Raw genomic sequence first — 15,856 nt, 5'->3', positions numbered from 1 at the left:
TTGGCATAAGGAGATTAAAGAACTAATTCTGCGTTAGTTGAATCTGATTATAAAATTAAAAATTAATTTCTAAAAGAAAACCAATTTCTAAAAAATAAATATTAATTATTCAAAAAAAATGCGCATATAAAAATGTTTGTTTAGTTCAGATTGGCAGAACGGAATAGTTAACATTATGGACTACTTTTAATAAACATTTTTAGGGGAATGTGGAACCTTTTCCTTGGCTACAAATCTTTAACTTAACAGAAGGAGACCTGCTGTTTGCTAACATTCCTTCCATCCGAAAATCACAAGTTATTCCTTATTCTGTAAAATTTTTTCCCCTCTGTTTCGAGTTCATTGTCTCTTGGTTTACTAACATTTTCGATAACTCTGTTAGGTTTCTCCCCTACATTTTGGACCCTGCGTGTGGATTTTAACCTCATTTTCCCGACAGCGAGAGTTCGTTGGATTTAACTGCGCTGCGTAACCTTCTTTGATTTTTTTGCGTAGGTTCGGCAACTTTTTGTTATCTATTGTTGCTGCTGCTGCTCTCGAGTCGCAAAAGTTGTTGACAGGCATCTCGACGCAGCTCAGCTTGAAATAGTTTGCATGAAATTAAAATAATCTCTAAGATTTATTGCTCTGGCAAGCGCAATTGACTCGAGTCGGCGCAAACTTGCTGCTGGGTGTCTATTTTTGGGCCATTGTTGGCACGTCTTTAAATATGCTAGCCGGCAATTAAAGCGATTTATGCAAATTAAAGGGCAAGTAGAGAAGGAAAATTCAAGTAGTTCCGCTTTTTTATCGGCGGCTAACCAGAAAACGTAGCAAATTGGCCCAAGTGCCGGCAGCTTTGTTTAATGGTCGAAAAGTACATATTTGCGTTTACTTTGGACTCCTCTCCCCGTTTTTTACTTCCCATCTTATTTTAGCGTTTCGCTTCGGGCATTTCTCAAGACGTTGTCAGCTCTTCAATGGTAAATGCAGCTGCCACTTTGGCCAACTTGTTGTTGACTTGTTGCCACTCTGACCGTTCGGAAGGAAAAGCGGAAATGAAGTTGGCAATGCGGAAATGCCATTTTTCATGATTTCTTCTACACACACACACTCTTTTTCAGGGATATATATACATGCCGCTTTCCCATCCTCTTTTGTTTTCCACGGCATTTCTCGTCTCTTTTGGTTTGCTTTTGACAAATTGTTTGGAGTGCGGGCTAATATTAACTGTGAATATCTTTCTGCCAGACTGCAACTTTCTTTATAGATAAAACTTAAACGTATGGATATTCTCTTGGCCTTTTATCTAATTGATAGGAGTCTGTTTTTTAGGGCTTAGAACACTAGGGTAAATTCATTCACTCGATTTTAAATTGAAAAGGTATACATTCAACTCTGTACATACCAAAATTCCCCATTATATCCGTCATGTTCACTAACGACTAAACAAAGTTTATTTTACGTACCTGCAAAGGGAAACAAAAAATGAAAATCCATTATTAACAAACAGATTCAATTTACAGCAAATATTGATGGACATCGCAGACTATTTTTAATGCCTTTAACCGAGAGTTCAATGTCTGGCTGAGAGGACGCAGTTCAAGCATCGATCATAAATGATGGAGTGCGGCAATCAAGATAAATGGTTCCGTCGAGTGCCGGAGGAGCCATGGGCAAAAGAAATTCACGACTCGGCGGCCATTTATTGTTCAACTCTCGATGACATCACTGCGTATGCGCAATGTGCGACAAAAAAAGTTTAAAGTGGCAAAGGAACAACAACAAAATCAAGCAAACTATTTACAAATTGTTGGACCCTTCATAGAAAGTCATAAATTGAATGCGTGGCATAAAAGCATTATCGAATATTTAGAGCAAAGTTCAGAATTGCTTCTTTGCTAAAACGGTTGTTCTGCGAACGAGGGCGGTAATATTCGGTGGGTGTGGCCGAATTTTATGGGCTCGAACATTTTTTACGAGCACTTATTTCCGCCCCAGAAATTAGACAACTGCTCGGGAAGCGTTTATGCCCGAAAGGGTGTTGTTTCCCAACAAGTGAGAGACTTTCGTTCACTCTCGGCCTTTCTTCTATTTTGCGAGAATTTATGATGTGTGTAACAATTGGGCCATTGTTAAGGTTGCCCATGGCCATTCACTCGAGTATGTCATGCAAATGCTGCTTATTTTATTTAATGCGATTTTTACGAGTGCCTAAAGAGGAAGGGATTAATTTGCCCCTGGCAGTGGCTCAATTTTCGGCCCTTGGATAAATAATAATTTCCATCGGGGTTATTTTTCCTGAATAACTCTTTTATACTGCCCAGTGACGCTTAAAATTTAACTTTCCGACATTTGTCATGTTTTGTTTGTCTGGCGCTTTGGTTTCCCTGTTGGCGCATTTATGCCCGGGGAAGCCAAAAGGATGTGGTACGTGCAGAGAGGCTGCTGCTAAGCCTAAAAGTATGCATAACTAAAAAGAGCACGTTCCACAGATAACCAAACAACAAACGGAAAGGAAAGCAAGAAAAGCAGCCAGGAAAAACAAGACATCGATAACTGTGTACAGAGAAAAAGAAATAAAATCTTTTCAAAAAACTCTCTTGAATTAGTTCGAAATGACTAAAATTAACATTAGTTATCAGGGTATAAAAATTTAAATTTTGAAATGTAAAATAAAAATATTTTGGTCGTTAAAACTTTATTCACATTACTTAATACAACGGTTATTGTTATTCATATTTTCCTAAATAAATCTGTTATTAAAATAGAAATATTTTATTTCCTGAAAACTCCCCACTCTCAATCTCAATTTCTCTCAGTGCCCCTGTATCTGTGTGTGATTTTTGGGTTCGTACAATTGTGTGCGTGTGGGATAACAGATATGTTTGTTATTTAGGCAAATGATTTTTCGCTTCGGGTCTGTTTGCCAATGGAGCGGAAAATGCAAGCCGGAACGCAGCTGTGGCAAAACTGTTGGCATTTAAATGGGTCACAAGGTCGCAGGACAAAAAGGAGAATTGCTCAAAGCCAAACAATAACAAAGGCCAAATAAAATGAGTTGCCCGGCACTAATGTAAAACGGAATCCAGGGAAACCGCACAATGGGCGGTTGGAAAAACTCCGCGCCATCGAGGAAAGCGAAATTGCACACAAATGCAGTCAAAGCATCGCAGAAACATCAAGGCACAATAAGTGCAAAAAGAAAAACGGAATGCAAATATCAACAAACAATGATACAAAATAAAAAAAGCAGAGTGAAGCCAATGCAAGGCGCCAGGAGTGACAGACAAATATTGAAGCAAAATTGAACAAAAGCCAGCACCACGGCAAAGAAAAATCCTGGGCACCTAACGGAGGTACAAACAATATTAAATCAAGTTGCACAAGCTTAGCAGAAGGATTGATGTAGTCTAGAGGAGTAAAAACTCTCAAAGAAATCCATTTCAATTTCAATTTTTTAAAGGTCGAAAAATATTTAAATATGATTGTCCCAATTCAATTACGTTTCAAAGTAAGTGATTCATTAAAAATGTTTAATTTTACAAGATGATTTTTATAAAAGCCGATGACGTAGGTATACAATTTTCTTGTCAAAGTATATTGTGCACTGTATATTGGTTCAGAGATTTTTAATTTCTCAGTAGAATACTAAGTACATATATTTGTTGTAATATTTGGAAACCTTCTTCTCTGCAAAGAAAGTCTTAAATTTCAGTGTTTCTGGGTCAAATCAATGATATAAATGAAGCACTACTATTGATGCCTGAAATACACTCAATTACATATGTAAATATTTCTGCTTTTCAGTTCAGTCAAAACAATTTTTCATACCGCCCCCAGAGAGAGATACATATATATTTGTTGGTGCTCAGCCGTGTAAAAACAAATAAGGCAACATCAATTAAAACCAATAAATAAAAGCCGGAAAACTTTTGCATTGCATCAGCAGAAAATGAAAATGAAAACGAAACCGATGCCGAACAAAATAGAAACGGAAAACAAATCATCGCAGGGTACAGGCTTTTAACAATAGTTTATTGCCTTTTCTCTAAACAAGATCCCAACTCAGCGAGGCCTGTTTGTTTTGGCCGGGAAAATTGCGAAACCACAAGCTGTTGCCAGAACCTGGCCTTAAAAATGAGCCACCGAAAAAGCGCCCGGCCTCCTGGAAAACCCAAAAACCTTGCCACAACTTTTTCGCTCAACATGAATATCAATATTTGTAAGCAACTGTTCTAATTTACATATATATATATCTCTGCCTCTCTTTCCCTTTCCAAACAAACATGGAAACTTTTTAATTTTCGTTTTCATGGCCAAAAGCCCCGCTCATGTTGATTGCACATCATTTTCAATGTGGCCCGCTACCGAGTCTATTTTTTCGCCGTTTCCATTTACCACGAGCTTATGTACGGCTTAGTGACGTATTAAACAATTGAAAAGCATTTTTACAGACTGCCGCAACACAACAAAAACAAAAAATATAAAAACCAACAATGGGAAAGTGGAGGAGCGGAGAAAATTGATTGCCATTTCAGGGGCGATTTTTAATGAACAGCAAATAAGAATGACGCCAAGGCTTACCCATAGAAATGTGTAACAAATGAAAAAAGGAGCAACATGCTACATGCCAAAAGTTACAAATCAAATTTGGAAAATTACATTTCTGACATGCGCCTAATTGCTAATTTTGATTCAGCGACAAAATGTTTTTTTTTTGTTGACGATTTGGAATAATTGCGAAGTGCGAAAAACACGTCGGGGTAAAAATCTAGTATTTATAATCTTATCGTTTTTACTATGCAATACTGGTATTGGGAGTGTGAGGGAGAAACAAAGCCAATTTGAGATGCCGGATATCAAGTCAAAATTGATACTAAATTGACCATCGTTTCATATCAATTCATTATATTTTGAGTTGACCAAGTGTTTTGAATAAAAAGCTAAACAGAAAAGCTGGCTATTTAAATAACTAATATTAATGTGCTAATTTAAAGACTAACTAAAACATTTTCTAATGGATAAGTACTCAATTTTACCCCTTGCCAAGCACTTTCGTTTATTTGGTTTAGTAATTCTTTTAAATCACACCCAGTTTAAATGCTTTTAGTTTTCGAATGCCCTGACATCCTGGCAATCTGTTCTAACCCCGTCAACAATCCGCACCTATGTCAAATATTTTTCCAAGCAGCTTAACCATTCAAACTCAGGAGGCCCGGCTGACGTAAAATGTTTTTGATGTCCGCCACGCCAAATGTGGCAAATGCCTGGCCAACATGCCGCATAAATAAAATGCCCCAAATGCACTCGACTAAACACACTCGCCCACGCACACACACTCGCCCAGTTGGGTCCACCCACACAGCCACATTCACTCACACAGATGGGCTAGTCAATATTTGGAGAGCGAATTCGTTGCTGCTTTTTGGGGAATTTCGAGCTAAATTTATTTGCTGCCATTTGTAGCGAATTTCGGTGGCACTCAAGAACTCAGCAATTTGTTTCTAAACTATATTATGCATTTTGCAATCTTGGACCAATAAAAGTTTGCCACTTTGCATAAATATATTTATATAAAGTTTGAAAAAATATATGTAACTGGACTTCGTTTCGCGTTTTCAGGACTTGTTTGTGTATAAATACATGGCTATAAATAGCTATAAATTTGTAAAAATCCAAATTTTGCATTTAAAGTAACTTTTTTAAATTCATATTTTTAATGATTTTAATAAATTGTTTTTTAGCTGGAAAGCCTTTAAATGAATTGATGTTCAAAATGTGAATATAATTTAACTTATTTTTCTATGGGACAAACAAATAAGCACTAGACTCTCAGTCTCGACGACCACTGTATTTATCTATGTTTTTTCGGTTTTGGCTAATAAAAATGGCCGGGGGGGAGTTCAATATTTATCGCTTACCTGAATTGGGTCCATTGCTATTGGGTCGAGCTGAGGGAGCTCCATCTCGTGCCTCCACTTCGAGGGCATAGGCGCCCTTCTTCTCCCTGTCGAAAACGGTTTTCGTGAATATCTCTCCGCTTTGCAGGTTGATTTCGAAGAATTCTTTGCCCTCGTTTCGCGGCGAATCGACAATGTAGTAGTAGACCTGAAACACACAAGGTTTTCCGCTTTATGTCTGCTCGATTTTCTGGTTAATTAAAACATGGCTCTGATACACATGCATAACATCAAAAGGAGACAAATTAAGAATTTAACTCGAGTCGCAAGAGCGAGGAAATGAGAGAAATTTAATTACTGCTTCGGACATTAAAGAGGAACGATAATGATAATCAAATCCCGTGACCGTTTTGGGGGGGAAGGCGGGACTATAAATGAAAACGCTAATTAGTGCGGACATTTCGCGCGTACATGCAAATTACTTGGCTTGAGGACACAAATTGTGGCTGGCTGAAGACTACAAAAAAAAAACAAAGAATGGCCAACGCCAAAGTGCCATATTATTATAATCGCAAGAGCGGCTTGAGGGGACTGTCTGAAAGACCCGACCCATCGCCCATCTCCAACCTTTCATCACAAAAGCCATCGCCTGCGGTTGTCCGCGTTCTGCGTTCTGCATTTTGCATTAGTTTTTCCCCAAAGCCCCCCTTCATCACGGTCTTTCAGCAAGGGCTTAGCACACACTTGGAAGGCGTGCAAAAATGTTAACTCTTTGACATTTATTAGCCAGCTGCCAGCTGATGGCCAAATGGACGAAGGACGTGGTCAGCGAAGGAGCAAAAAACAATTACAAAGGCGTGAAAGGGTCGGTGAAAGTGGGGTGAGTTAAATTAAGGTGGGGCGACAAAAAGCTCTGAATGAATCCAGAACTGGGTGAAACACAGAGATGGCGGAGATAATGGTAATTTAAGGAGATTTAAGAAGGCTTCTTTGAGAGGAATTGCAAGTTGATAGCTGATTTTAAGGGCACCCAGGAAATTAAATTTAAGATGCTTTACTAGGTTTATAATACGAAAATTCAAGATAATTTTAATCGGTTGCGTAAAATAGGAAATTAAATAAAACCCAATCCAATATTTCAAAATTTAAATTAAGCTAACGAAGTGATTCCTAGTCCTTTACTTTAAATTATTAATTTAAAAACTCCACAAACAATCGATAATTTAATTCCATCTTTAAGAGACTTCTTAATCGGTTTAATCTTTCACCTTTCACCTTTGTGCCAGTCACTTAGTTCCTTTTTCCTCTCTCCCTTTAATTTGCTATAGCAATCGTCTGGCATTTCCGCCGATTTCCCCCCATTTCGCGAGGGGAACTGGTACTCACCTGATTATTTGGGAATGTGCCATCCTTGTCGATGGCGTTCACTTGTGTCACTTTGGTGCCAATCGGTTCGCCCTCGAGCACCGTTTCCTGTTCGCGTTCGGTGAATAAAGGTATTTCATCATTAACATCCTCGAGCATTATGTAAACGGTCGCTTCCGATGCCAATTGCTGGGCCCCGTTGTTCTGCAAAAAGAGAGGCGAAAGAGAATGGATGGAAAACCAATTTAAAAAAGGGTGTATTTGATTTTTCATAACTTTTTTTTAGGTCTGCCAACTGTTTGTTTTTTAATTAAGCAATAAAGTGTGTTTAACGAGTTCCGTTGACCGCTTTTTTCTCCTGATAAAATATTTGTATATTAATTTGCAATAAAAGTTGGCTGATTAAAAAATGTTTGAAATACTTCTGGGTTGTGGGAAAATCACTCGTTCACGTTAAATATAAGTAAAGCCTGTTTTTCCATATTTGTGTTGATGGGTATGTGAGACAAGTGTCGGTTTCACCCTTTGTCCGATGATTGATTACTCACTTGCCATCAATCAATAGAACAAATCTCACTGGCAACTTGTCATTTATTAGTTGTTTTATGGCCAGATTGCCGTTTGGCCCTGCTAATATTCCTGTCCAATACGTTTATTTGCACAATATTTGGCATTCACATTTCTACATTACGTTATTAATCAATGCATATGAAATCGATATATATATATATCGTATGTATGTATATCAACACATGTTTACACTAATGTTGACAGCAGCAAGGACTCTGATGGAGAGGAGTGCCGATATGAATTATTTATTTTATGTTCGTTCCATTTTCCTGGGTAAACACATGCGTTTGGCCAAGCCCTTAATTAGACTTGTTATTGACCATGATGGGGTTTTGGCCTAGAACTTTGATTAGTTGTCAGCTAGACATAATTTCTACTTCACACAAGCTTTAGCCTTTCTATAATTTCTGAACTTATTTACTGATAAATGAATTATTTAGAATTAAAATACTATTTAGATTTTTTAAAGAAATTATCTTAAATGTCCACCGGCACATTTATTAAAAATCTAAATTATTTAACAATTTTAGCGCCAACCGCAGGTCAAAAAAAAAATATATTTGACATGTTTCTTAACCGCAGGACCCAAAAAAAATGAATTAAAAATTAATACGAATATATTGTCAAACTAATGTGCGGAAATATACACATTCATGGCTTCCCCAAAACCGCAATCTATTTTCCAAATTCATTTGAAAATTCATTTGGCTACCCAGCGAAAGATTTAAGCCCACCGAGGACCAATAGCTTTTAGTGGGTCATTTGCAGGCAATGAAACTGAAACCTTGTGATATTTAATTACCTGCACATCGAGTGCAAAATCGTGGAAATCCTTTTCGCAATTGAATTTTTATAACATTTCATTAAGCAAGTTTGTCGCGATGCACTGCGGTTAGCGGCGGAATTCCCATTAATATTTCAGCAGGCGGTTTATTTAGTCTGGCTTTCAATTTGTCCTTCGCTGAATGGGCAAACTAATGAGGAAACGCTAAAACTTGACATTGATTGGGAATGCAATTGATTACCGTTCAGCCGCGAGCTGTCAGTCAGTCAATCAGTCAATCCACCCTTCAGTCACTCAATCAGCTAGTTTCTAATGAATTCGAAGCGAGCCGGAGCTCGCATTTGCATTTTCCGGGCAGGAAACTCGCGCAAGTAATTAAAACTTTTCAAATCAAATAATTACAAACGTATTTGGAAGTCATTCTCAAATACAAAAGTCAAATACATGTCTAATTGGGCCTAAGACCGACTTGAAAACTTTCGGCTGCCTTCTGAGAATTGTGCAAACATTTGGCAACTTTAAATTGAATTCGCTAGAGGCTTGTTTTTTATTTTTCGGGTTTTTTTCTGTGTCCCAACTTACCTCAACACGTATGGTTAGATTGTATTCCTTAATGCTTTCGTAGTCCAGCGGATGATTTACTTTTATATCGGCCCAAGTATCGCCGTTGTCCGGTCTTTGTTGCAAGTAGAACGTGTGAAATTTGTTCGTTTGAGCCGTCGACCCGGGCATCAGTCGATAAAAAACTGTGGGATTGCCTTCAATACCCGAACTGCAGACGTTGTGGCCAAAGGTCAAGTGAAAACCAAAAATAATATTAGTAAACTGGTATTTACAACATTTTAAGTACAGTGTTGTTAAATACTTTCTACATCAAATTATGTTTATACTACAAATTAAATTGTTAAATATATATTAAGTTTATCAAAAATCAATTGGTTATATATCAAAGGAGCAAGGAAAAGGTATAAATTAAGGACAATTTGATTTTCCTTAAGTTTACTTAGCTTTCCCTTGCCCAAAAAACATTCATACATTCACACACACAAAAATATGTCTTTGTTTCATTTATAAACACATGCGACATGGCAAAATACAAAAAGGCGACGCATGAATGAAATTCTTTCTCTAAAATTATGTGCAGCCAAAAATTTGCTTTGTGCGCTTTAAAAACGTTTACACAACAAAATTTCTTAAAGCGTCTTTTGTGCAATTAAAAAAGTGAAAACCGAAAAGAAACGAACCGAATATAAACCAAATGGCCTCAAAAAATCTAATTGCCATTTAGCTGTTTCGGGAATGGGTTCGGCACATGATAATGAAAATCAAATTAGGCGCAAAAAAGAGCAAAATATATACATAGTGTATATATAAAAAATGTATGTATTTGTATATTATTTTAGCCCGGACAACACTTGCGACTGACAGAAGGGGGCGGCGAAAAAAAACCTTAAGAACGGGTCTTAAGAATAAATGAAAACTGTCAGGACTGCGCAAAATGTTGCCAAGGACAAAAAACGGCACAAAAAATTATTGTTGCGAACAAAAAAAATTCATGGAGGAATGGTGGGTGGGGAAAATGGTGGGGAAATTTGTGGATTGCATGAAATTTTCTTGGGGGTTTCGTTTGGTTCTGTAATTGTTCTGTGATTGGTGTGAGTTTATTTTAATATCATTGGTTGTGTTGGAAAACCTAAAATAAGTGTTTGAAAATGATGTACTTATTGCTTCTGTACACTGAGCACATTAAGTATATATTTTGTAGGTTGTTTGCAGTTTGCTTAAAGCCTAAACTAATATCTATTGACTTCAAAGAATTAAAATAATGATAAAATTAAAATCCACACTTCTAACTAAAAGATCTCTGTGGCACTATAGATGTATATGTATTGTGCCCTCGACCTTGTTGCGCTTGTTTTTGGAGCCCTTAAGGACTGGCGGCGCCCCAAGAGTAAACACAATTATTATGATATACGCGCACACTAGGGAGTCCTCCAACCCGCCCTCCCAAACACTTAAACCCTCTCCTAATGGCGCCCAATGTATATATACATATTGTTAACAAATTTCTGTGCTGGGACATGACCAGATAATTGCGAAGAGAAAACTCAGGATGAAAATGCTCTTCATTCGAAATAATTTAAACACATAAAAAACAGAGGCGAGAAAAGAAGAACAGAAAGCAGAACCCAAGCACGTTTAATAGATTGTAATTTCCTTAATATTGCGCTGGGGAACAGAAGGGAAGTGTACTTAAGGGCACTAAACTAACGCTAAACAGCAGATACAGATTCAGAATCAGGCTCAGGTATGTGCAGGTGCGTATGTGCAGTATTTTCGCTTTTTTATAATCTATTTACTTTTGTTTTTATTTTTATTTTTAGCGTGGCCTTTCGGCTTAAGTGCATTTGCTTTTAGTGCGGCGAGATAGAGAGGAAAGTGCATGGTAAAAAATAGGATTGGATAATATAAAAACTGACTCGGACTGACGCATAATTAAAATGCCAGTGCCATGTGGTTGGTTGCCACGAAGATAAAACGATGCCCGCGGAGATTCAAAGCAGAATAGTGTCGCGGGGGGTCAAAAGTCATTAAAGTCCGCTGCTCCAAGTTTTTTAATTGCAATTATAAAAAACAAAACTTTGTTTAAAATAAACTTTCCTTTTTTTCGCAATCTTCCTTTTCCCTTCAGAAGGCGACTTGTATATTTTACTTTTTTGCCGCTGGCTGGCACTAAGTGGCAGGTAATTGAAACTGACCCAGCTCATCATGCGGCACAGGTTGGCGACAAAAGCGGCTTGTATGCCATTTCAAGTTTAAGCAGCACTTGCATGAGCGCAAGGGAAAAAGTTATAGTTCTTTTGATAAAGGCCCCGATTATTGTGGGAAAAATATACTGGTATTTCTCAAAACAGTTCCACAAAATTAAAGTATCCGATTTATATTGTATTGTATATAGATATATACGTTTTTTAAATGTTTTCAAATAAAAACGAATACGAATTCCTAGCGTTTTAAATATATTTTTCGTAATAAGAAATAAGTTTCAAAAAAAATTATAAATATGTGCTTTTTAATATACATGTGTGTCTTGTGCGGTAATCAGCATATATAAAGTGTATATTTCACTGGTGCAGTTTGGAGTGCTTTTATAAAAGATGAGGGTTCTATGGGAAGAAATGACATAGGGAAAGTGGAAGCTAGTTGGGTGATAAAATAAAATAACTGAAGATCCGAGGAGAGCGTTGGTGAGTATTACGCAATTATTCAGAACACCACTCAAAAGACATTGCAATATCTAAGGAACATCTAGAGCAAACATTCAGAACACACAGAAATGATCGGCAAGCTTAATGACACAAACAAACAATAATATATGACCAAAGAAAACATCTAGAGCTATTAAAAAAAAAATTATTTGTATGTAATTTTTAAAAATGAACTAAGCAAAATGGAATGAAATTTATTTCATGTTTGATTTTTTTTTGTTATAAACTTTTTTGCACGAAAAATGAACAGACCTGGCTTTGATCGAGACGACTTTGCCGCCAACGGGCATATTTTCCTTGACATAAATGGGCCCATAGACAGTATGATCCCAAACGGGCGGATTGTTTGCACGATCGACCACATCGATTTGTACTTCAACAGTACGCGATAATGGCGGATAGCCCTTGTCTTGGGCCATGGCCTCTAACTTGTATGTCTCGCGCTGTATTTTATATACATTTCACGATCAATATTATCAAAAATCGTTTGGTTTTTATTTTCAAAATCAAGCAAGGCGTTGCAAAAATGACAGACGCGTCGATATTGGTTGGTAAATACGATATTTGTTCAGGAAAAATGCAAAAAACAAAATTAAATATAATATAGTTGAAACCTTTCGTTCAAGGAAGATCTAAAAAGGTTTAAATATAATAATTTTTTCTTGGTTAAAAATCAAAATGAAACTGTAAACCAACACCTCTTGTTAAAAAAGTTAGAAATTAATTGAATAACGGGAAAAAAGAAAGTATTTAAAGTTTAAGGCCTTAGTTAAAAAGTATTTTTAAATGCAGTGCAAAACATTTTCATAGTCTCGACCCTAGCCTTCAAAAAGAAATGTATTGTTCTTTGAATAAATATTTATAGCATTAAAATTAAAATGTCAACGAAATGTTTAATTTAATAAACTAATATAGGGTTTTGTGCAATTTATAAATACAATTTTCATAGCATACTTTACACAGTTTGCTGCGGTTATAATTATTTTCGATTTCGACTATTGCTTTTTAACATTTTTGAACATTTTGTGTAGTTACCTTTCCTCCTCTAGCTTACAACTAAAAACTAAACTGCAACCTTTTTTGGCTTATTATTTTACACAATGGATTGGGATTAAGAAGCGTATTTTTCAAATGAAATCCGACACCAAAAATTTCATAACGATTCTCACAATATTCCAGGCTTTAATTTTATGTAGGGGATTTGAGTCTTTGAAAGGGAAAATCACAGATCCGATTGGTAATGTGTGTTTTTTGGTGGAGAGAAGGGGAAAAGACTCGACAAAATCCAAAAAGATCCTGAAGGGGCAATCATATGAAAAAACTGATTGCCGCAGCAAAATCAAGTACACACCAGCAACAAAAGATTTTTAAGATTTCGAATTTTGTCCATTTTTAATTGGTTTTTCAGGTTTTTAAGGACTTTGGGTTGCCGTATTCGCTAACAGCTTTTACGATACACCAAAAAGGGAGTATTTGCATTGCAAAGCTCCTCCAACAGTGAAAAGACCGTATGTTAAAAATACATGAAAGCTTAATGTTAGGTTAGCCAATTGTTATTCCACTGTTATTGTTAAAAAATGGTATCTAAACTGTTAGACTCGCAAGTTAGGTTTATTAGTTTTAGTGTTAGGTTGAGTTCTCGTTGGCTATACAAACCTTGCCTTAACCGATGTTACAACCGTACCCACAGTGACATTCTCGCGTATGTGAATCGGCCCGTAAATGCTCTTATCCCAAATGGGAGGCTTATTATTCCGATCGACGACATCTAACTCAACGTCGACATCGGCTGCCGAGGCGGGAGTGCCCTTATCGGAGGCGCTAACCCTCAAGCGATAACGGTCACGCTGTTGATTGATTTGATTGATTGGGTGAATTTCGATTGAAGCAGTAGTACAGTTTGGGACCAAAATGTTAGCGTCAACAGCAAGACGGGGTTAACATTGCAAGGAGTAGTCGAGAACCGAACCCAAAATGTAAGCATTGGTTACGTTTGGTTTTTGTATTGGGTTCGCGTTACGATTACGTATTTGATAAGTACATAATGTTGGCAAAACAACTCTTGAAACGGTAACTTTTTCCTATTGACAGAAATAATTTAAAACCAAATGGTAGGTAACGGCCAATTGTCGACAAGGAAAAGGATTGAATTACAAAAGTTATTCTGCCAACCTTATGCACCTGCATTTGATGGCATCGTTGTTTATGATTTATATCAATCAAATGTCGTTAAAAATATATAAAACACAAAACAAATTAAGTTTATAACTGAACATTGGTTAAATAAGGGATATATTTAAACATTTGGGAATGGGACAGGATTAGTATGGGTAATAGCATTGTAACTAGGAATTCGGTGGGTCGGTTCACATAAATGATTGGATTCTTTTGACGAGACTATTTCCTTGTCTTTTCTGAGTTGCCCTGAGATGAAGTGAAACTCACAGTGTTTCAACTATTTACATTTAATGAAGTATAGTATGGTCCTTGAGTTAGTTTCGTTTTTCAGGTTAGCTTACAGTCTTCGTTTTTAATATGATTTTTAGGGGTTTAGCACAGTTACAGTAATTGTATTTACTTACTGGATAACAACCCTAAATTGTTTTATTTTCGAGTACCATAATTTTGGATATGTAAAGATAAATGGTAAATAAAAATTGAAACCATTAAAATGCCTCGATCGCTTTCCTTCTCAAATAGTTAGAAAATTAGAGAAAACAAAAGAGTAAGGTGCAGTTAAAACAAAAATACTTTAATATATCCTAGTAATATCCATAAACGAATTGGCCTCATTTCCATGGGCATGCAAAATGAAATGTTCTTCAAAAATTTGTATAAACATTGGTTTCAAAAATGTAGGTTACAGCTAAGGCAAAAATACTTAAAGCTTTCAGCAAGAGACGTTCAAAAAATTGCATAGTCTCGACAAAAAGTATTTGTTTCATTTTGGTCTCGGGATTTTTTTGGGGAAGTTTTGTATGAGGAAAAATTATAAGGAGTAAATACAAAATAATGATATTTTATAAGATAAAGCTAAATTTTAGAATCTTTCGGTTAGAACCTTCAAAACTAGGTTACAACGATGCTCAAAAATATTCGTGATCGTATAGGGGTACTCTTTTCGTTCTGCAATTTGTATATATTTAAATTTTTCTTAAGCCTATAAACCTGGCACCAACAAAAAAGCAGATGAACTGTTATAAGCATGTTTATCCCAACTTCTGATACTTAAGGTTTTCGATTTATTTGTGTTAGTTTTGATTTGTTTCAAAAAATGTTAAAAATCAATTTGCTTCTTTGGCATTCTTTGCGCGTGGTAGGTTTCATTCTTTGGCCAATTTTACGCACTATAAACTAAACAAAAAATGGGAATAAACTTAAAACATTTGCTCAAGTTGTATTATATATAAACGCAGATTTCGATGGATGTGGCAAAAAAAATTGCACTGCTGGCACATCATATCCTATTTTGCCTAAGACTTTTTTGCGGACTTGTAAAGTATTGAAATACAAATGAAAAGAAAGGTGCAGTTTGAAAGGAAAACAATAATCGCAATGATAAGATAGAAAGATATAGGTACAAGCCGCTAGAACTGACTAGAACTTGCTAGATGCTAAGCACCTGTCATTGAAGTAGTTAGTAAAACCATAACGTTTTTTTATAAATAAAAACTTTGAATTTAAATTAAAAGACTTGGTTAGTTGGGACTTGGCAAACTCATAAATGGGGTAATAGATGTTTTAAAATTCTAGGGCCCAAATGAAAAGCAAACACTTACGTCAAGCGGTTTCTTGAGCACAATCCAGCCGGATTCGGCCTGAATCTCAAAGTATTCTAGGTCGTTGGGATTGAACGGGGCAGTTAGGCTGTATACTATGGCACCATTGTTATCGGCATCCTCATCGGAGGCGGAAACGCGCAGGATATTTGTGCCAATACTGGCGTCCTGTTTAACGTTCTCAACGTATTTCTGAAATTTTATGGT

The 15,856-nt window shown here is 36.4% G+C and overlaps 2 protein-coding genes across 10 annotated transcripts in view; one reads left to right on the top strand and one right to left on the bottom strand.

Moving 5' to 3' along the window:
* Window positions 1–15,856, bottom strand: part of CadN (neural cadherin) — a 115,710-nt gene that overhangs the window by 52,134 nt on the left and 47,720 nt on the right. For 5 of the 9 annotated variants that reach the window (XM_070211759.1, XM_070211758.1, XM_070211761.1 and 2 more), the window contains exons 7-11: window positions 15,650–15,841; window positions 12,123–12,313; window positions 9,184–9,373; window positions 7,269–7,451; window positions 5,904–6,090 (exon numbers count right to left, since the gene is read on the bottom strand). In XM_070211759.1, the coding sequence (XP_070067860.1) occupies window positions 5,904–6,090; window positions 7,269–7,451; window positions 9,184–9,373; window positions 12,123–12,313; window positions 15,650–15,841 (943 nt within the window). Of the gene's footprint in view, window positions 1–5,903; window positions 6,091–7,268; window positions 7,452–9,183; window positions 9,374–12,122; window positions 12,314–13,526; window positions 13,718–15,649; window positions 15,842–15,856 lie in introns of all 9 variants that reach the window. The other 4 variants (XM_070211760.1, XM_070211762.1, XM_070211764.1 and 1 more) reach the window with 1 other exon arrangement.
* On the top strand, window positions 2,340–2,591 carry LOC123002853 (uncharacterized). Its single transcript, XM_044393492.1, has 2 exons — window positions 2,340–2,409; window positions 2,461–2,591. Exons 1-2 carry the CDS (start codon window positions 2,340–2,342, stop codon window positions 2,589–2,591), a joined length of 201 nt encoding a protein of 66 aa, XP_044249427.1.

Source organism: Drosophila takahashii, chromosome 2L (genome assembly GCF_030179915.1).
Source record: "Drosophila takahashii strain IR98-3 E-12201 chromosome 2L, DtakHiC1v2, whole genome shotgun sequence".
NCBI lineage: Eukaryota > Metazoa > Arthropoda > Insecta > Diptera > Drosophilidae > Drosophila > Drosophila takahashii.
This window is presented reverse-complemented; position numbering and strand designations above follow the sequence as displayed.

Bases quoted from the DNA above. Each gene is read 5' to 3' on its own strand.
- LOC123002853 (XM_044393492.1), top strand. From the start codon at position 2,340: ATGTTTTGTTTGTCTGGCGCTTTGGTTTCCCTGTTGGCGCATTTATGC. The intron at 2,410-2,460 runs GTACGTGCAGAG...ATAACTAAAAAG, and splicing joins GGGGAAGCCAAAAGGATGTG to AGCACGTTCCACAGATAACC.